The sequence below is a fragment of the Pseudophryne corroboree genome, chromosome 1 (genome assembly GCF_028390025.1).
Source record: "Pseudophryne corroboree isolate aPseCor3 chromosome 1, aPseCor3.hap2, whole genome shotgun sequence".
NCBI classification, from domain to species: Eukaryota; Metazoa; Chordata; class Amphibia; order Anura; family Myobatrachidae; genus Pseudophryne; species Pseudophryne corroboree.
The window spans coordinates 570,411,961-570,434,313 of NC_086444.1; the positions used below are offsets into that span (position 1 = coordinate 570,411,961).

General features: G+C 42.9%; 1 protein-coding gene across 2 annotated transcripts in view; it reads left to right on the top strand.

Moving 5' to 3' along the window:
* The window catches only part of BNC2 (basonuclin zinc finger protein 2), an 843,848-nt gene that overhangs the window by 470,395 nt on the left and 351,100 nt on the right, over positions 1-22,353 (top strand). For both annotated transcript variants that reach the window (XM_063914188.1, XM_063914186.1), the window contains exon 3: positions 21,029-21,232. In XM_063914188.1, the coding sequence (XP_063770258.1) occupies positions 21,029-21,232 (204 nt within the window). The remainder of the gene's footprint in view (positions 1-21,028; positions 21,233-22,353) is intronic.

The window sequence follows — 22,353 nt, forward strand, 5'->3', positions numbered from 1 at the left end:
AAGGACATCCATACGTGGGGTTACGTGCATGGTAACAGATGTTGCAGGGTAAAAACAGTAGGTAGATCTCTGTGTATGAGCGCCTCGGCAGTGACTGGTACACATTACAGTATGTGATGTGATTCCTTGCAGGATGATGTGGGACTTTTCTGCTTTTCTCACAAAAGGTAACTGTACTAGTTCTTATCTCAATGGGTTTCTAATTCACAGGCATGCTTTCTAGCAGCCTTTATCAACCATCTGTGATATTGGTGCTTTACTGTGCTGAGATGTGACAAGTGCTTGTAAAGCGTTATTGGTGCCCTGTTATTTAGCAGGCACAAGGGGATGACTGCTTTTCATTGCTTTGTAGTGTTTCATTTCTCATTACTATAGTAAAAATTTCCACTAATGATTAGACTTTTTTTTGTTAAGCTGTTTAATGATTGTAAAAATGTTACAATTGTACTACACTACATGTATTTGACACTGGTACACTTGGATATTACAATTTAACAAAGCCTGCAATTTGCGGCTATGCAGGTACAGTGGATGCCCAAATGAATGAGCAGTATTAAGATACTGCAGAAAACACCTAGCGGCATACTGTACTTGCAGGAGACCGACGCCGGGATCCCGACAGCCAGAATACTGGCGGAGAGCGTGGCGTGTCCCTTTGTGGGCTCGCTGTGCTCGCCAAGCTTCGGGGTGTGCCCCTGCCCCAACACCAGTGACTTCTTGTCCGGGATTGGGTCAAAACCGTACCGGCAACCTGCAGTTGGGGATCCAGGCCAGATGACTCGGGTTACCCATTTACCCTGATCCTTATCCCGGGTCCTACTCTGGTTGCTACCCAAGTAGGATTCCAGGGTCACTGAACCTTTTTTGGGCAATCCTTTTCTACTGAGCCGTGTCCCAGGTTATCACAGCAATAACCCAGGTTTTGGTGGCAGTGGAAAATGGATAGTAGTCTATGTTGTACTAAGGCCCTCATTCTGAGTTGATCGCTAGCTGCCGTTGTTCGCAGGCAAACAATCGGCACTTCTGCGCATGCATATGGTGCACAGTGCGCACGCGTGACGTACTTTCACAAAAGCTGATGCAGTTTCACACAAGGTCTAGCGACGCTTTTCAGTCGCACTGTTGATCGTTGAATGATTGACAGGAATGGGGCGTTTCTGGGAGGCAACTGACCGTTTTCTGGGAGTGTGCTGAAAAACGCAGGCGTGTCAGGTAAAAACGCAGGCGTGCCTGGGGAAACGGGGGAGTGGCTGGCCGAACGCAGGGCGTGTTTGTGATGTCAAAACAGGAACTAAACAGACTGAAGTGATCGCAAGGAATGAGTAGGTCTGCAGCTACTCTGAAACTGCTTGGAAAAATGTAGATGCCGTTCTGCGATCCTTTCGTTGGCACTTCTGCTGAGGTAAGATACACTCCCAGAGGGTGGCGGCTTAGCGTTTGCACTGCTGCTAAAGCAGCTAGTGAGCGAACAACTCGGAATGAGGGCCCAAGTACCATTGCAATAATTGTTAAATACAGTATTCTTCCTCATGCAGAGGCAAATGGAAGCCTTCTTGATTATCCCTGGTGTAAAGTTTTTACTGTGTTGAGTGAAATGAAGAAAAAAAAAAACAATTTCTCTAAGTTTCTTTGTTCTAAATGTTTACATATTTTCTGTTTGCTTGATAATTTATAAATAAATGTCCTCCTATCATTACTTTGCACACTTTTAAGAAAATTTTGTTATAGGTGAAGTTTTATTTAGTTCATAACAGTGGCGGAACTTCTGAGTGGTGGGCCCAGGTGCAAAAATATAATTTGGGCCCCCCCTCCTCCACCTTAACCCAAGTTCACAATATGCCACACGGCAGTGGGTGACAGAGTAAAGGCAGAGATTGACATAGAGAGGCATAGGGTGACAGCAGAAGGTAGGGGGAGGCAGAGGGTGACAGCAAAAAGTAGAGGGAGACAGAGGGTGACAGGGGGAGGCAGTGGGTGATAGGGACAGGTCCCTCAGGCTGAGGGGCCCAACCTGCTCTCTGCACTGGGCCATTCTCAAAATTGCTCAAAATGGTAGGCAGGGGGGCCAGGGATAACTCATTGCTGGAATGGGCAGCTGTTGGCCCTTTAGTCCTCATGGGCCCCGGGTGCAAAGCACCTGCTGCACCAATGGTAGTTACGCCTCTGGTTCATAATATTCAGATAATATATTACAATCTTCTCAACTTTGGAGCTCTGGGATTTGAGACAGGGGGCTTGTCCATGGTGCAATTGGGGTGTGGCCATGTCTTGACAGGGATTTGCCTAGTGTTTACCCTTCTCCTTATTGTACTATTGGCAGGTGCACATGGCACCCCTTCAATCATACCTCCCAACTGTCCCAATTTTCGCGGGACAGTCCCGTTTTTTGGGGACTGTCCCGCTGTCCCACCCGCGTGCCACAGTGTCCCATGGTGGGGGGGGGGCAGTTGGGAGGCTCCTGTCACTGCTGCTCTGCAGCGGTGAATAGACGCTGTGCGCATGCGCACAGCGTCTATTCACTGGAGACAGGAGGAGAGGGGGCATGCCAGCAGCTCAGAGAGCGCTGGGCATGCCCCCTCAGTGACGGATTCAGGGGGCTTTTTTTAGAAATCGGGCGCGGCTGCGCCACGCAGATGTCCCTCTTTCCCTGGCTCAAATGTTGGGAGGTATGCCTTTAATGCTGCTCTGCCTAAATTAGGACATTAGTTAAGTGTGTATTAATCATTAAATGGCAAAAGTTTTTTTTCCCAATGTGCCTATCCCATCTAATATCAATAGATGCTGGGGCATAATCTAGCCATAATTTAACCAGTTAATCAATAGTGGTACATACTAACAGCCCACACAGACAAAAGCAAAAAAAAGGCTAAGGTAATTTTCCCCTTTTTTAATCAAAACCCACAGAAATAGTAATGCAATTAATCTTCAAGAACTTTCCACCTCACTGCAACAACTGCTTTTACCTATTTCTGCATTCACTTCTCCTGAGATGGCTGTATCACACCTGAACCAGACTCTAGAGATAGCCCTTGACGAAGTGGCTCCAGCTACCCATCACACTCCACGTAGGCCTAGATGTCAACCGTGGCACTCTAAAGTAACAAGACACCTACAAAAACTGTCACGTAAAGTTGAACGCCAGTGGCGTAAATCTTGTATTCCAAGTGACTTCCTCACACATAAGACTCTCTACCACTCTTATTGTAATGCTCTGGACACTGCCAAATAAACATATTTCCAAACTCTCACCTCTGCTCAAGCCTCTAAGCCCAAATGACTTTTTAATACATTTAAATCACTTCTCAACCCTCCTTCACCCAACCCGCCAGCCACTTTCAAGGCGCAAGGACAAGATTGAGAAGATCCAAGCTGAAATGGTATGCTCTTCCTCAACCAGTGACCTACTCAATTCCTTACCTGAACCCTCTGGCACTTTCTCTTCATTTGATACCACAAATGAAGATGAAGTATTAACACTCTTCTCATCCTGCTACTCCACTACCTCTCCTATTGATCCTATACCCCCACAAATAAGTAAAGCTCTGTCTCCTGTGCTCATTCAAACCTTAACTAACATCTGTAATCTCTCTCTCTCTCTACTGGTATCTTTTCCTCACTGTTCAAGCATGCAGCAATTACTCCCATTCTGAAAAAAACTAAATTCTGACCCTAACTCTCTCTCAAACTACCGTGCCATCTCTCAGCTCCCATGTCTTTCCAAGCTACTTGAGAAACTTGCCTACACTCGCCTCACACACTTTCTTAACTCGTATAACTTATTGGACCCACATCAATCAGGTTTTTGCTCCCAACACTCCACAGAGACAGCACTGACTAAAGTAGTGAATGATCTGGTCACTGCGAAGTCTAAAGGCCATTACTCACTCACTACTTATTCTTCTAGATCTCTCTGCTGCTTTCGACACTGTTGACCACTCTCTTCTCATACAAACACTGCAATACCTAGGTCTTCAGGACACAGCCCTCTCTTGGTTCCTATCCTACCTATCTAATCGCTCTTTCAGTGTCTGTTTCTCTGAATCTACCTCCTCTTCGCTACCTTTTTCAGTTGGATTACCGCAGGGCTCAGTCTTGAGTCCTGCTTTTTTCAATCTATACCTCATCTCTTGGGAAACTAATCAGCTCTTTTGGATTTCAGTATCATCTGTACGCAGATGATACTCAAATCTACCTATCCTCCCCTGATTTGTCTCTATCTGTACTGGACCGTGTCACTGAATGCCTCTCTGCCATTTCATCTCGGATGTCATCTCGCCACCTCAAACTTAATATTTCCAAAACAGAGTTAATTATATTTCCACTGGCCAATAGTAGTTACCAACCTGATATTTCTATCACTGTTGAGAACTCTACAATCAGCCCTACACCACAAGCTCGCTGCCTAGGTGTCATCCTGGACTCAGAACTGTCCTTCACTCCCCACATTCAATCTGTCTCAAAATCATGTTACATCATGCATCTAAAAACATATCCAAAATACGACTATACCTTACACAAGACACTGCAAAAACTCTAATCCACGCTCTCATTATCTCCCACATTGATTATTGCAATAGTCTTCTTACTGGTCTTACTAAGTAGAGACTTTCACCATTACAATCCATTCTGAATGCAGCTGCGAGGCTAATATTCCTCGTTAGACGTTCATCGTCTGCAGACCCACTATGTCAGTCCCTCCATTGGTTACCTGTATTCTACCGTACTCTATATAAAATACTGTGACTTACACACAAGGCTACTACGCCAACATACATCTCTTCACTTATCTCAAAATATCTCCCAACCCGGATCCTTCACTCTTCACAAGATCTACGTCTCTTATCCACACTCATTACTTGCTCCCATGCACGATTACAGGACTTTCTTCAGGCTGCACCCACTCTGGGGAATGCCCTACCACGTACAATAAGACTCTCCTCTAGTCTTCAAACCTTCAAGCGTTCCATGAAGGGACTATTTTCATGTTGCCCTTTTGACCCTGTCGACCTTTTGACCATGTGGACCTTTTGTACTGTCTGCCTTTTTCATGTCGACCTTTTGACCCTGTCGACCTTTTGACCCTGTCGACCTAATGTCTGTCTAACATATGGTGTCTATCTATTGACTGTCTAACTAGACACTGTCTATCTTTTATACCACACCCGTGACTATGTATGTGTATACAGTAAGTGTATGAATGCATGTATGAATGTGTGTGACTGTACTCACTGTATTAATGTGGTATGCAGAGCCGGCCCTAAGCATCGATGGTATAAGCAAATATCTAGGGGCATCCGATAAAGACTAGTGGCATCTGGGCAAGATGAGCATTAAATTAATTAGCAATTTTAGGCAGTAGTTTTATTGAAGCCACTGTAACTGCTGTAGCTTTATTGCACCGGTTGTGGCACAATGGGGGAAGGGGAGCACAGGGGAACACCCTTCTGTGAGACCATGCCCCTTTTTCCTTGTGCAAAAGCTGCCACATCTCGACTAGGGCACCACAGTGGCCAGGGCCGACTCTGTATGTATGTGTATATGTGTGGGCTGCAATGTTCCGCAGGCAGGACAGGAACTCTTTTCTCTGCTAGGTGTGTGAGGCAGGGTCAGCCTAGCAGCTGGGGAAGTGATGTACGTACACCCTGCGTGACATGTGACCATGGGCCTGATTTATTTTATATGCAAACCCTTTGGTTTGAGGACAATTATGATGTTATGAAGTGCAGAATGGCACTTGAGATGTCGCTTGCAGTTCTCTGTTGCCCGCAGCATGTCACATTTGGGGGCAGAGCGAGGGTGGCACCCAGCACCGTTGTTCAAGACGGGGGCATGTCACTACCATTTTGAAGGCGTGATGGGTCCAGGGTCTGCGTCATCGCATGCAGACTTCCTGGACTCTGATGTCCAGATCCTACTGTGCATCCTGATGCATTAGAATTTTTATTAGATAGAATTGGACAGTTGCTTCCATGCGGCTGAGCAATTCCATACAAACATGAATCTGGCCCCATGTCCCCTTTTCATGTGCACGCTAAAGTCTTGAACAGAAGAATCCAATACATCAAGTCTAAAATGTTGCTCTTTAGACCTTTCCAGTCTTAAGTGTCCCGGGCTTAATGCAAATCTGATAGTAATGTAGGCATATTCAAATTAGCTGTTGGAATGGGATCATTTAGAACCAATCTGGAGCCTGTCTCGAAATCTGGTCTACTTCCTACGGTTATAACGTTGATTATGCCACAGAATTTTTCTCGGAAGGACAGCGAGCCTTCTCCTGCTAGAACATGGGATGTTCTCATTGTAATAAATATTCAGGAATATTTATTGCTGTCCAGACAATGGATAACGTCTTGCACTCATCTGAAAAGGTGAATCAAGGTGGGGCGGGGTGATTGAAAAGTTAGAAATGTACCATATATTTATATGTTGTTTATTTAAAGGAGTAGGATCCGCCATAACGCAAAATCAGGAATTGATATTTTAACAGCAGCAGATGATAATAAATGACCCATACATAGACAGCCACTGTTCATAAATGGTATGAATGGAATATACAGTAGCAATGGTATGTGTACACTAATTTGGCTATACAGGAGAAATGGGAGAAGTACACTAACTTGACACATTGGGGGTCATTCCGAGTTGATAGTTCGCTAGCAGTTTTTAGCAGCCGTGCAAACGCTATGCCGCTGCCCTCTGGGAGTGTATTTTAGCTTAGCAGAAGTGCGAACGAAAGGATCGCAGTGCGGCTACAAAAAAAATTGTGCAGTTTCAGAGTAGCTTCAGACCTACTCAGCGCTTACGATCACTTCAGACTGTTCAGTTCCTGTTTTGATGTCACGAACACGCCCTGCGTTCGCCCAGCCACGCCTGCGTTTTACATGGCACGCCTGCATTTTTACGAACACTCCCTGAAAACGGTCAGTTGACACCCAGAAATGCCCACTTAATGTCAATCACTCTGCGGCAAGCAGTGCGACTGAAATGCTTCGCTAGACCTTGTGTGAAACTACATTGACAGTTGTGAACGTACGTTGCGCGTGCGCATTGCGCCGCATACGCATGCGCAGAAGTGCCTTTTTTTGCATCATTGCTGCGCAGCGAACATTTTCAGCTAGTGAACAACTCGGAATGACCCCCTATATCTGTTGTATTTGCTTTATTACTGTATCTAATTTGCAATTTGTACCTTGTCCGTAAGTAACTCCTAAAAGCCTGCAATCAGAGACATTTTAATAGGTGAAGAAGCCATTTGCAGCAGCCCGTATTTTTAAAGTGACAATCATTTTCAAGGCAAAACCAGGTTGGTTTTGCCTTGTAAATGATTGGCGCTTTAAAAATACGGGCATTCTCGCACAAAGTCCCGCACCTCCCGCTTCTCGCACCCTATTACATTTAACCCAGAGTCTTTTCTGGATGTATTGTGTTTACCTGTAGGCAGAGGTGGATTGGCCATAGGGTTCACAGGGAAGATTCCCGGTGGGCCTGTTTTGTATGAGGACATATGGTCCTATTTATAGACATAATGAATAAGATGCTAAATAATTTGCATATATGAAAATGACTTTGCCACTTAGCCTGTGATTGCAGATGATCTAGTGTATGCTCTGTCTGCCTGCTTGGCTGACATATAAGATTGAGTGATTGGGATATGGTTGGTGTAATAAGTAAGAAAATATATCTTTCTAAAGAATGATATAGTTTCCTAAATTCTGAAAATGTATCATATAATGTGCTCATAATATTTAATTTTATTTCTTTTTAACTTCCCCCTTGATGCTGGACATGCCCACTATCTGGAAAGTCTTGGGAAGAGGGTGCTGCTGCCATGGCCCATGGCTAGACATTACACCTCTGGTGCTGCCCATGTGGGGCCACTAGTACAATTTTTTCCAGGGCCGCTTTTTGTTCCCAATGCCCCTGCCTGTAGGCCCGTGTGCCCTGCACACCCTACACCCATTATAGGTATATCAGTGCCTACATCAATAAAGCATATACAGATGTAGCCACACTCATCGTGGCTACATCTCAGCACGATCTCACCTTGTTAGGCGTGACCGCATGCACATCTAAGGCGCCTAATCGCTCCAAGAGTGCCAGCTTGCCGCAGATGTAGCCACGATGAGTGTGGCTACATCTGTACATCATACTGCTCATAGTGCAATAGCAAGGTGCAGAGGCATTCTGACCCTGCACCCCTCACTATATAACAAGCGTCAGGAGAAGAAAGATGGTGCATAGCATCCTGTAGCTTTCCAAGCAGCACTGCGGCTCTCCAGGCTCCTGACAAGGTGGGAAAGGCAATGACTGAGCCACCCCCTTGGTCTTGTGGCACTGGTTATATGCAACATTCCTCATTACAGTCCTGACTGTTTGTGTCCCTATTTTAAAAGCTTTAGCATATGATCCATAGGCTACACCAACATGGAAAGAGTAACATGAAACGAAGAAAGGAATATCTAAGCTATGCGGAAATGGACGATGTAGGCAAAACAAATATGTTTTATACATTACCATACAAAATGTTACAATTATACAAATGAACACATTGGACAACTGTTCCAATTAAATTGCGTAATTTGGTAATTAGTATGCTAAAACAAATTTTTAGGAAATAATTCACTGTACACTGACAATTCTATTTCTAAATTGCTCAGTTTAGTTTAAGTTGGTGTTCACATCGCAACAGTGATCAGCCGTAAAATTGTTAAAAATGTATTTATGAATGTATTTTGTATACATTTTTTGTACAGTTATAAGAGGGTACGGATTGCTAACTTAAACCTTAGCCATAACGCACTGCTCACTGCAACAGATCTGACCTCATCTGTAGAAACATTGTGTGTGTGTGCGCGTGTGTGTGTTTGCTTCAAATCCGACACTATGCACTACAAAAATATTTACTTTTGGGATTCTGCTGGCTGAGAAGGGATTTTAAAAAAAACAAAAAAACTGTTATGTATTATTTTAATATGTGATAGTCAGCAATGTCGTGTCACTCAGTGTATCATGTCATCAAGACACTTGCACGTCCATTACCCGCTACTGTCCCCAGAGCACATACAAATGTCATTTCCTGGCTTCATGCATAAAACATAAAGGAAGATGTAGATAAACATTTGTAAACAGAGAAGATCTTGGCAAGGATACAACAAAATAACAATAAATGGAGAGATGATGTAAAGATGAGTAGCACCTTTTCATGATCAGTTCTGCGGCACATAACTAGTACAATTTCAAGGGGGGGGGGGAATCACTTTTTGCTGCAATTAACACCGCAGCCTTGTTAGCATTCAACATACAGAATTGCAAATTCCTTCGACATAATTCAGATTTATGCTAAAGCAAAATAAGTACTGGCTATTTTCCAACATGGCTGATAATAAATTGATAACAAGCTTTCTATAAAGGGAAGCAGATTTAATAGCTTCTTGAATTCTTAACGCCAGAAGAGTCTGATTTCAAAATCTCATGTTTGTGGAAATCCCGTTGAAGGAGTTGTCTGCTGTGTACAGTGAGTCTAATTCATGTTTATACGCAATGGCTGATGTTCATGCAACTTAGTGATTATCAGCAAACCGTGTTGTGATGCGTCATGGTGCCACTGCAAACTCGTTTGCAATGATAATTTCATGGAGAATTGATTGACAGGAAGTGACCATTTGGAGGTGTTAACGGGGAGCGGTTGGAAAAACTAGAGATGAGCGCCTGAAATTTTTCGGGTTTTGTGTTTTGGTTTTGGGTTCGGTTCCGCGGCCGTGTTTTGGGTTCGACCGCGTTTTGGCAAAACCTCACCGAATTTTTTTTGTCGGATTCGGGTGTGTTTTGGATTCGGGTGGTTTTTTCAAAAAACCCTAAAAAACATCTTAAAACATTGAATTTGGGGGTCATTTTGATCCCATAGTATTATTAACCTCAATAACCATAATTAACACTCATTTTCAGTCTATTCTGAACACCTTACACCTCACAATATTATTTTTAGTCCTAAAATTTGCACCGAGGTCGCTGGATGACTAAGCTCAGCGACCCTAGTGGCCGACACAAACACCGGGCCCATCTAGGAGTGGCACTGCAGTGTCACGCAGGATGTCCCTTCCAAAAAACCCTCCCCAAACAGCACATGACGCAAAGAAAAAAAGAGGCGCAATGAGGTAGCTGTGTGAGTAAGATTAGCGACCCTAGTGGCCGACACAAACACCGGGCCCATCTAGGAGTGGCACTGCAGTGTCACGCAGGATGTCCCTTCCAAAAAACCCTCCCCAAACAGCACATGACGCAAAGAAAAAAAGAGGCGCAATGAGGTAGCTGTGTGAGTAAGATTAGCGACCCTAGTGGCCGACACAAACACCGGGCCCATCTAGGAGTGGCACTGCAGTGTCACGCAGGATGTCCCTTCCAAAAAACCCTCCCCAAACAGCACATGACGCAAAGAAAAAAAGAGGCGCAATGAGGTAGCTGACTGTGTGAGAAAGATAAGCGACCCTAGTGGCCGACACAAACACCGGGCCCATCTAGGAGTGGCACTGCAGTGTCACGCAGGATGTCCCTTCCAAAAAACCCTCCCCAAACAGCACATGACGCAAAGAAAAAAAGAGGCGCAATGAGGTAGCTGTGTGAGTAAGATTAGCGACCCTAGTGGCCGACACAAACACCTGGCCCATCTAGGAGTGGCACTGCAGTGTCACGCAGGATGTCCCTTCCAAAAAACCCTCCCCAAACAGCACATGACGCAAAGAAAAAAAGAGGCGCAATGAGGTAGCTGACTGTGTGAGAAAGATAAGCGACCCTAGTGGCCGACACAAACACCGGGCCCATCTAGGAGTGGCACTGCAGTGTCACGCAGGATGTCCCTTCCAAAAAACCCTCCCCAAACAGCACATGACGCAAAGAAAAAAAGAGGCGCAATGAGGTAGCTGACTGTGTGAGAAAGATAAGCGACCCTAGTGGCCGACACAAACACCGGGCCCATCTAGGAGTGGCACTGCAGTGTCACGCAGGATGTCCCTTCCAAAAAACCCTCCCCAAACAGCACATGACGCAAAGAAAAATAAAAGAAAAAAGAGGTGCAAGATGGAATTGTCCTTGGGCCCTTCCCACCCACCCTTATGTTGTATAAACAAAACAGGACATGCACACTTTAACCAACCCATCATTTCAGTGACAGGGTCTGCCACACGACTGTGACTGAAATGACGGGTTGGTTTGGACCCCCACCAAAAAAGAAGCAATTAATCTCTCCTTGCACAAACTGGCTCTACAGAGGCAAGATGTCCACCTCATCATCATCCTCCGATATATCACCGTGTACATCCCCCTCCTCACAGATTATCAATTCGTCCCCACTGGAATCCACCATGTCAGCTCCCTGTGTACTTTGTGGAGGCAATTGCTGCTGGTCAATGTCTCCGCGGAGGAATTGATTATAATTCATTTTAATGAACATCATCTTCTCCACATTTTCTGGATGTAACCTCGTTCGCCGATTGCTGACAAGGTGAGCGGCGGCACTAAACACTCTTTCGGAGTACACACTTGTGGGAGGGCAACTTAGGTAGAATAAAGCCAGTTTGTGCAAGGGCCTCCAAATTGCCTCTTTTTCCTGCCAGTATAAGTACGGACTGTGTGACGTGCCTACTTGGATGCGGTCACTCATATAATCCTCCACCATTCTATCAATGGTGAGAGAATCATATGCAGTGACAGTAGACGACATGTCCGTAATGGTTGTCAGGTCCTTCAGTCCGGACCAGATGTCAGCATCAGCAGTCGCTCCAGACTGCCCTGCATCACCGCCAGCGGGTGGGCTCGGAATTCGGATTTGGGATTTCGAAGAATGCACAGTTCTTTGCTGTGCTGCTTTTGCCAGCTTGAGTCTTTTCATTTTTCTAGCGAGAGGCTGAGTGCTTCCATCCTCATGTGAAGCTGAACCACTAGCCATGAACATAGGCCAGGGCCTCAGCCGTTCCTTGCCACTCCGTGTGGTAAATGGCATATTGGCAAGTTTACGCTTCTCCTCCGACAATTTTATTTTAGGTTTTGGAGTCCTTTTTTTTCTGATATTTGGTGTTTTGGATTTGACATGCTCTGTACTATGACATTGGGCATCGGCCTTGGCAGACGACGTTGCTGGCATTTCATCGTCTCGGCCATGACTAGTGGCAGCAGCTTCAGCACGAGGTGGAAGTGGATCTTGATCTTTCCCTAATTTTGGAACCTCAACTTTTTTGTTTTCCATATTTTATAGGCAGAACTAAAAGGCACCTCAGGTAAACAATGGAGATGTATGGATTGGATACTAGTATACAATTATGGACGGACTGCCACGGTTAGGTGGTATAAAAAAACCACGGTTAGGTGGTATATAATACAATTATGGATGGACGGACTGCCTGCCGAGTTCCGACACAGAGGTAGCCACAGCCGTGAACTACCGCACTGTACACTGGTTGATAAAGAGATAGTAGTATACTCGTAACAACTAGTATGACACTATGACGACGGTATAAAGAATGAAAAAAAAACCACGGTTAGGTGGTATATATTATAATAATAATACAATTATGGATGGACGGACTGCCTGCCGACTGCCGACACAGAGGTAGCCACAGCCATGAACTACCGCACTGTACACTGGTTGATAAAGAGATAGTAGTATACTCGTAACAACTAGTATGACACTATGACGACGGTATAAAGAATGAAAAAAAAACCACGGTTAGGTGGTATATATTATAATAATAATACAATTATGGATGGACGGACTGCCTGCCGACTGCCGACACAGAGGTAGCCACAGCCGTGAACTACCGCACTGTACACTGGTTGATAAAGAGATAGTAGTATACTCGTAACAACTAGTATGACACTATGACGACGGTATAAAGAATGAAAAAAAAACCACGGTTAGGTGGTATATATTATAATAATAATACAATTATGGATGGACGGACTGCCTGCCGACTGCCGACACAGAGGTAGCCACAGCCGTGAACTACCGCACTGTACACTGGTTGATAAAGAGATAGTAGTATACTCGTAACAACTAGTATGACACTATGACGACGGTATAAAGAAAGAAAAAAAAATACCACAGTTAGGTGGTATATATTATAATAATAATACAATTATGGATGGACGGACTGCCTGCCGACTGCCGACACAGAGGTAGCCACAGCCGTGAACTACCGCACTGTACACTGGTTGATAAAGAGATAGTAGTATACTCGTAACAACTAGTATGACACTATGACGGTATAAAGAATGAAAAAAAAACCACGGTTAGGTGGTATATATTATAATAATAATACAATTATGGATGGACGGACTGCCTGCCGACTGCCGACACAGAGGTAGCCACAGCCGTGAACTACCGCACTGTACACTGGTTGATAAAGAGATAGTAGTATACTCGTAACAAGTATGACACTATGACGACGGTATAAAGAAAGAAAAAAAAATACCACGGTTAGGTGGTATATATTGTAATACAATTATGGATGGACGGACTGCCTGCCGAGTTCCGACTGCCGACACAGAGGTAGCCACAGCCGTGAACTACCGCACTGTACTGTGTCTGCTGCTAATATAGACTGGTTGATAAAGAGATAGTATACAATACATACAACAATATACTACTATACTGGTGGTCAGGCACTGGTCACCACTAGTCACACTGGCAGTGGCACTCCTGCAGCAAAAGTGTGCACTGTTTAATTTTAAATTAATATAATATTATGTACTCCTGGGGGCTCCTGCTATAACAACCTGCAGTGCTCCCCAGTCTCCCCCACAATTATTATAAGCTTTGCCTTTTATACATTGATGTGCAGCACACTGGGCTGAGCTGAGTGCACACAGACTGAGTCACACTGTGTGACTGGCTGCTGCTGTGTATCGTTTTTTTTCAGGCAGAGAACGGATATAGCAGAGAACGGATATATTATATTAAAATAAATAAAAGTTAACTAACAACAACTGCACTGGTCACTGTGGTAAACTCTGTCTGACTCTGCACAATCTCTCTCTCTCTTCTAATCTAATTTCTAATGGAGAGGACGCCAGCCACGTCCTCTCCCTATCAATCTCAATGCACGTGTGAAAATGGCGGCGACGCGCGGCTCCTTATATAGAATCCGAGTCTCGCGAGAATCCGACAGCGTCATGATGACGTTCGGGCGCGCTCGGGTTAACCGAGCAAGGCGGAAGGATCCGAGTCTGCTCGGACCCGTAAAAAAAACATGAAGTTCGTGCGGGTTCGGTTTCAGAGAAACCGAACCCGCTCATCTCTAGGAAAAACGCAGCCATGGCATGACCATTTTTGGAGCATTGTATCTGTCGTCAGCTTCTACCTTGTACGCGCAAAAACATGGAGCCAGAAATGCTACAGCTGTGGCCAGTCTGCATAGCCATAGGCCAACCCTTAACCTCGATGTTCCTCATGTTTGCGAATGTATACACAATTACGAATGAGTTTTTGATGGCTCTGGTGGACGTCGCTTTTCATTTCTGGGCGGCAGATAACATTAGCAGTTCCGTAGCTTAGAGAATCACAATTGCATCTGCTTACAAACATGAATTAGGCCCACTGTCGCCAAAAATATAAAATGCATTAGGTTTCCCCAGGCCTACTACAAATAGTAGTAGCAGAACCTTGAGCAGTATTGTCCTATAGTGACGCTGAGAATTTATTCAAAGAATGTCAGAACACAGCTCAGGTTTTCTTTGGCAAAGTTCAAGATTCAGCTGTGTCGAGTCTAGAATCAACTTATGAACCAAATTGCTCAAAAAAAGTTGTATCGAGAACTCAAAATAACATATATCACAAATATTAAATACGAGAATTACATCGCCCGAACTGAATTGTGTTGAAGTAGTACTTACGGGTACACTTGTGCCTAGAATAGTCAAGAATGAGTTAAAGACAGAAGACTAAGATAGGATGCATTACTTAGTATTAAATATTTATAGAAATTAATTTCTGTATTTTTATATCTGACATAAGAAACCTTTTATCTGTGAAACTGTGTCCTGTAAATTTGTTTTGGGTTCTTTAGGGTATCAGGAACAAAGTAATCACTACAGGTTACTGGGCACATGCCTTGTTTATTTTATATTACGTTCTACTACAGTACTTCATGATTTAATATCCATTTGATACATCTGGCATATTCGCTTACAAAACCAGTATTATAAAAAGCAGAGTAATAAAGAGTAATAAATATGTCAAAAATACAATGAATATTATGTCTGTTTGCTCTCTTGCGGCAGATAACAAAGTGTAGACTGGGGGAATGGTGAACAGAACAGATATCACAGGGAATGTCACATCTATGTAGATGCATGGATTGGGACTCTGGCATTGAATTAAGGTAATAAAATGATAGGGTAATTAGCGTATGTAATAAGCTGATAAAGTAATAAGCACAGGTAGTAAGCTGATAAAGTAATAAGCATAGCTAATAAGCTTATAAACCAGGTCACTTATGATTGCAGTCATTTTGTGACAGTTACTAAAAGACTGAAATAGCGGTGAAATTATAGCTGTTTCTCTGACTATTGTCTCCTATTTTTGACCATTGGATTATTTTTATTGCCTTATCATATATGCAATTTTCATGCTTCATGTATAAGGATCAGCAACTGTACATCAATGGTTAGTAGGCAAACAGTTGTGTCATTAATATGGGATAGTCAGTCAAGGATGTGCAGGTAATGTTCATATTGTAGTCACATGCCAAGCTACTGTAAATGGTCCTAGCAAGTCTGTCTGATTTTATTATTAACATTGCTAGCCCTTTCATATTAGAATAAAACAGGCTCTGCGATCTTTTGCCCCCTATTACCTGAATACATATTTTCCTCACAGGCAGGGTACATGCATACACTTATGAGGCTTTCTCTACTGCCTAGAACTCCCACTAGTGTGAAAGAACAAGAAACCGTATTCATCAGACCAAGGAACCACCGTATTCATCAGACCAAGGAACCACCGTATTCATCAGACCAGAGATAGTTCTCCTAATGTTCCAGCAACCAGTGGCCATTTACCCTCAATCACCTGAATCGGGTTTCCCTCGTTGCCTCACAAATGGGGCACAGAGAAGCATGGTTGTTTCACACAGTATTAGATTTTTTTCACCATGGCCTAGCCCTTCCATCATTGTGAAAGAGTAGGAACCCCCGAACCAGTATTCATCAGACAGAGACAATTCCAACAGACCAATATATATGGTTTTAGCCCACCTTTTCCCTCATGGTATTGGAACACATTTGGGCTACTGTAGTAGTAACTAGCATAACCTGTGACAGGGTATGACAAGCTGGGATCCGGACTATAGATCTACAATGTCTAGACCGACAGTCAATAGGACAACCCCATATAGTCAACATGCATTAGGTCGACATTGACAAAAGGCTGACACGTACAAAAAGTCAACATATGAAAGGTCAACGCTGCAGAATGTCCGACATATACAAAAGGTTGACAAGTTCAAATGGTCGACACGTGGTTTTTGGAGTTTTTTCATGTTTTTAGACTTATTCCATCCTTGACTATACATGTCACAAATCATAACCTTTAGTAACATTGTGTTGAGCGGAGTAAGAAACCACGGCCAAGTGACGCGAGCCCGCGAGGGGATGCATTTCTACAAATGGTGGTCCCAAATGGAAAATTATCCATACTAACCCCAAAAATGCAAAAAAAGTGTTGACCATTTTTGTGTCAACCATTGACATGTCAACCTTTTGAACCTGTCAACCTTTTGTCCATGTCAACCTTTTTCACTGTCGACCTTTCATAGGTCAGCATCCTTTGGCGTCTTCAAAGTATGTTCTGTTTCCAATTACAGGATAGATACATTGGCAGGATTTTATCTGAATGGTGGTCTATACTAATACATCATTGTGTGTGTATGACCACCAGTGTTTTCTTGTGTTTCTTGATACCCTTAGCCAGTGTAATGCTTACTACCATCACTTGCAAACTTACTTAGATCTTATTTATTACTCCAGACCTCTCTGAATTGCACATAACCACAATCTACTAAGACATACACAACCTTCTCCAATTAACTTGTTATTTTGTTAAGCTACCATGTGGCACACAAATAAGATAGCTATGACAACCAATAAGTTCAAGTTACATAGCATTAAAGCTAGACTACCACCTAGGAAAATGGGGCCAACTCCCTGTACCAGGAACTCCTTGACCTGTTGTTACCTGCTACTCTTTTCTCATAGCCCAGCTGGAAATTGTAGTTGGGGTATGTTTTAACTGGAGGACCTGAAGTTACAATTTCTTCATTTGCTTATGATTGGCCCTCCCGCCAATACCCGCCTCCCCTCCACCACCATTTAAAGATAGTGAATGTAGATGTATATGATATGTGTATGGCAGAAGTTGCATCATTGCCATCCACTTGTTATACAAGAAGTGTTTATACAGAAACTGCCTCTGCTACCATTATTCAGCATGACTGCAGATAGTAGACACACTATTGATACTCTTTAGAGTCTTCTGGTGATTTGCGCACAAACCATTTTACAGTGAACCTTACGGATTATCTGGTTATACATTTCAGAACAGACAGAGGAAAAATGATTGCATGGAGCAATCTCTGGGGCTTTAGAATGGGAAAGGGGCACCTTATTGAGATATTTGGTAGGGTAGCTTTATTTCATGGCCTAGCTTAAAGTGGCATGCAGTCAAATGTAGGCCTTTGACCTCATGCCCACTGGCAACATTTTTGTGCTGTGTACTAGCATTTTTAAGACAATGCACTAAAATAGGTGTGAAAACGTGAACACATTTGCATTTGACATGTGGTTTCACTGGCGCTTTCTACTGTAGTACCCAGTCTTAACAAAAGTCCTCCCTCACCTTTGCGTGCATTGCACCAGTTCTATAATATATTCTTTCATGTTTCTCATTTCAGCTTTAACATTTCATCTGTCACTGCATACTTTCTCATGCATCTACTGTACACTGTGCTGGGTGAGCGCAGCGCTTGTTAAGCGAACTCGTCACAACTGAAGACACACTGTCAGGCCATACAATGTATAATGATCCATTCTCATTGATCTTTCTTGTTTGCTTAATTTTTTGAATGAAGAATATAGAAGAATCTTAATGATGATGGACATCTAGATGTTTTGATCTCAAACTACAATTCTGTGCCTTTTATAATAATGATAGCAGGAACGTGGTTCCTTCTCTTCCACATTACACAAAACTGTAACATATTTTAGTTTTGTGAACATTAGGCATGGGGTCAGCCCCTTTCCCACCAATGACCCCTGCATTAGGAAATCACATTTGGATGTATTAAGCCAGCATGCCTAATAACCCTTGCAGAGACCATATTGATTTTCTGGGAGAGAGTTTATGAACTAAATAAACTTGAAGTTGGTGTCTTAATAAACTGCTCCTTTCAGTCTGTCACATTTAGTTACAGTACTGTGCAGTTTAGGCGGCTGTGGAGGTGTGGGGGGAGAGGCTAATTCTGTTACAGATTGTTCTCAGCAGGGTCTCCAAATTAGCCCTTTGTTTTGTAATGCCACCTTGCCTGGGCTTTGAGCACACTTCTCAGTTTTACCCTAATGAGTTGCAACACTGATAATGTGCCTGATGATCTTTCATTGATTTCACTATCACTAGCTTGTCTGGTAATTGATCCGTTGCTGAGCCTCTAGTTAATTATATCGGCTTTGACATGGCCCAGTCCTCTGGGATTCTCAAGCCCTGCAGAATAGCAGTTTTAATAAAATAGTCTATTACTGCAGCAGGTGCTCCCTGCTGCAGTATAAGTATGTGCATATATATATATATATATATATATATATATACACGCACACACACACACTAGCAGTGTATGATATGTTAAAGTAAAGACACGAGTGGCGAGTGAGGAGGTGTAGGAGATAGATGGAGAGAGAGAGAGAGAGACAGGGACAGAGAGAAGGAGGGGGGAGTGATGCAGAGAAGAGGAGAAAGGAGGAAGCCTGCTATTGACAGTGTCCTTAAGCCTCCCTCAAATAACAGCCATTAGTGGGAAGGTCAGGAGCTGAGCAGGCAGCTTGACTGAAGCATTGAGTGCCACTTCAGAAATCAAGAGGCTAGCAAATTTTAGAGGGAGTTTAAATGGCTAATATCTGGCTGTGAAAGCACAGCCACTGTTGGGGAACAATTAACTTACAGTTTTCTACCTTTACCTTCCCTATTATCAAGGCTATATATACATATATATATATATATATACACACACACACACGTTAGGAAGACTCGTCCCGTTAGGAAGACTCGTCATGCTTGAGCCATTTATAGTATTGTGTTGATCAGTTTTAGTTACTGTTATTTATTATTTTCATCATTACCATTCACCCATACTGTATGCTTTGCTGGTTGTTCTAAGACAATCCCTTCTGCTAAGTCTCCTTCTTTTGAGCGTGTGTGTTTATGTGTGTGCGTGTGCCTAATGGTGGTGAACTGGAGGAAAGTTTAACAGAAAAGCTTTCAAGAGATGTGGGATGGAGAGAGCAGGCACATTTGTGTCAACACAGTGTAGGTTTTCTCATCTCTCCTCATTGTGAACTAATGGCACTGAGCAGTCACACAAGCTCTTTGCTGCTGTCTTTGTTTGTTTTACAGACTGTGGATGCTAGCTTTATTGTTATGGTGAAGATAGGGAGAAAGTGGTGTTTTTTGTCCATTTGTCCTACTGCATGTCTGCTTGTTTTATTGCCAGACAAATCTACTTTGACTCTTTTTTTTTTTTAAGAAACTTTTAGAACAGATGCCCCTACTTTTCTGTGGCTGGTGTTTAACACTCTGATGTCTGTGAAATTATCAGGCTAAAGGTATAATAGGGGTCAGAGGTTTAACATGTTCTGTGCTGGTCTGCTCTCAAAATAGACTTTGAAACAATTAATTTTCTTTGCTAGCAAGCCCAGTAATATGCTAAAACAAATTATTGTACCCGTGGCAGATTATTCATTGTTTGATTGCTTTGGGGATATTATTATAAAGTGAAAGAATTTTTTTAAATATTTATTTATTTATTTCGGGGGGGGGGGGCGGGGGTTCTACTTAATATGTGTTCTTTTTAGGTCTGAATACTGAAGTCCTTTTAGTATCTGACGCGGAAGTGTGAAAATAACTTGAATGCTTAGGTCAGTTACTGTACTTTAACCAAAAACAAAATGAAACATATTTGGTGTCAGCTTGTTTATACGTTATTTAGTCTATGTTTAAACCTTTTGTATAGACATCTTGGCTCACAGCAAATCAGTTAAATATCTTCTTTACTTATTATTAGCAGTTTACTAGATGTTATTCTGTATTTAATTAAAAAAAAAACAACGGGGAAAAGAATTAAAAAAAAAGAAAAGAAAAACAGTACAAAGAGACGTGTGGCACTGACAAGTGTCAAATGTGATAGTCTTAACTTGGTGTATTATTGAAGAAAAGCAGGAGATACAATGAGGAAAGCTAGAAGAAAGGGCCAGAGCCCTTTCCCTCCCAACTGCCTGTGATCAGTGAATGTGTGTGCGTGTGTCTATGTGTATATGGGTATCTGTAGGCTGAGAGAGGTTAGTGCAGGATGTCATTTGGTGCCTGAGAGTGGAGCAGTGCAGTTGACTCTGTGCTCTTCTAACCGGTGACATCCTTAAAGCTGTTCCTTAGGTCTCAGGCAATCTTTTCCTCCTTTAGTGCTACATGCACACCTGACAGGCAGCTGTTAGGCTGAGCAAAGAGAAGCCTTGGGGAGTCACAATCCATGCATAAATGATAGGGGTATCTGTGAGGAAGGTGCAAAATAAGCTTTGCATCTCTCACCCCCTCCACACCATCAGCAGCACATCCCTCCTTGCTACTTCACCTCCCACCCACCCCCTTCCTCATCCTCTCCTACCCTTTTTTACTCTCTTTTCCTAAATGAAATGCAGCCTACATGCAGCTCTGTAACTACTCCACACTTGTGCTACTGAATGCCAAGAGGCTCAAAAATCCACCTTCACTTTTCAGTCAGAAGAGACAGAAGTGGATGTGAGAGAAAGAGACATACAGAGAGACAGACTGCGAGACAGGAGGGCGAGAGACCGGGCATTCAGAGACTCTTGCCCTGACAACTCCATGCAGTTCGGAACGAGGACGCCGTCAAGCGAGCCTGGGTACATGGGGGCATGGCAGAACTGTGATGCCAATCTTCTCTTCAGAATGTCCCAACAGGTGAGTGTTTCCTTTTTACTTGCTGACTTAGAAAATGGAATGTACGATGCAGAAACTATAGTGTGTATGTGATTTACTTATGTTGTTTTATTATAATTTAGTCATTTTTTTGTTACTTTTCACGTAAGACTTCATGTGTCTCGTTGGTGTTTCTGTTACTATTTTAGCTGGTATTGATGTTTATTTTTTTATATTATTATACATTTTTTTTATTTTTGGTAGAAAATATTCTTTCTTCTGAATGAAATACTACCTCAAGAACCAGTTACCTGCTCTCTAAATCATTTTAGAGTTGTTTAGAAAAAAGGGAAGTGAAAGACCAAGTGAAATTCCGATGAAATGCAAAACAATTAGCCTGTAGCATCCTTTCTGCGAAAGTAATCAAAAGTGGAATTAAAACCACATCCACTCTTTCCTTCTTCCTCTCCCTGATTTTGCAGTGATAGAAATTTGAGGGGCCCCTCTCCTAGGATCTTAATTGACTTCATGTGGTTGAAAACAGCTTCCCCCAGTACTCAGATGAGCTGAACTGCAGTGTTTAAACTGCTCACGGCACAGAGCGGATGGTTGATAACGAAGTCAGTTAAGCTGTTCTCCTTATTTCTCCTTTTTCATTTTTCCTTCTTCGCTCTTTTATTCTCTTTCCTTTTATGTTTATTTTAGGTTTTTTTGTTTGTCTATTTTTTTAACCCTTTTCTGATTCAATGTCTTTTACATTCTTCAACGCATATACATAATCACTTTTTCTCCCCCTTCTTTTCTCACTAACACTGCAAGGCTGTGTCTTGGCGTCCTCCCCAGAGCTTTTCCTGCACTGGGGGCCGCCTTAAAGGCATCTTGGTATGCTGCTATTGACGGGAAAGCTGAAATGTTATTGCGAGGCCAGTAACAACTGATAATTAATCACACAAGCCAGTGTCTCTGTACCATGCACATGGTGATACGTAGGCAGCCGGCTGCATCATCTCTTCCTCATCTGGGCTTAAAAATACTGTATGAAGCTAACTTTATGATACGGTCAGGAATACCTTAAAGACTTTTAAAAAGTAATTTCTTTATTAACTTGCTCCTACAAATGTGAGGGCATCCAAGGCAGTTACATGACATCATCAGGATTGTTA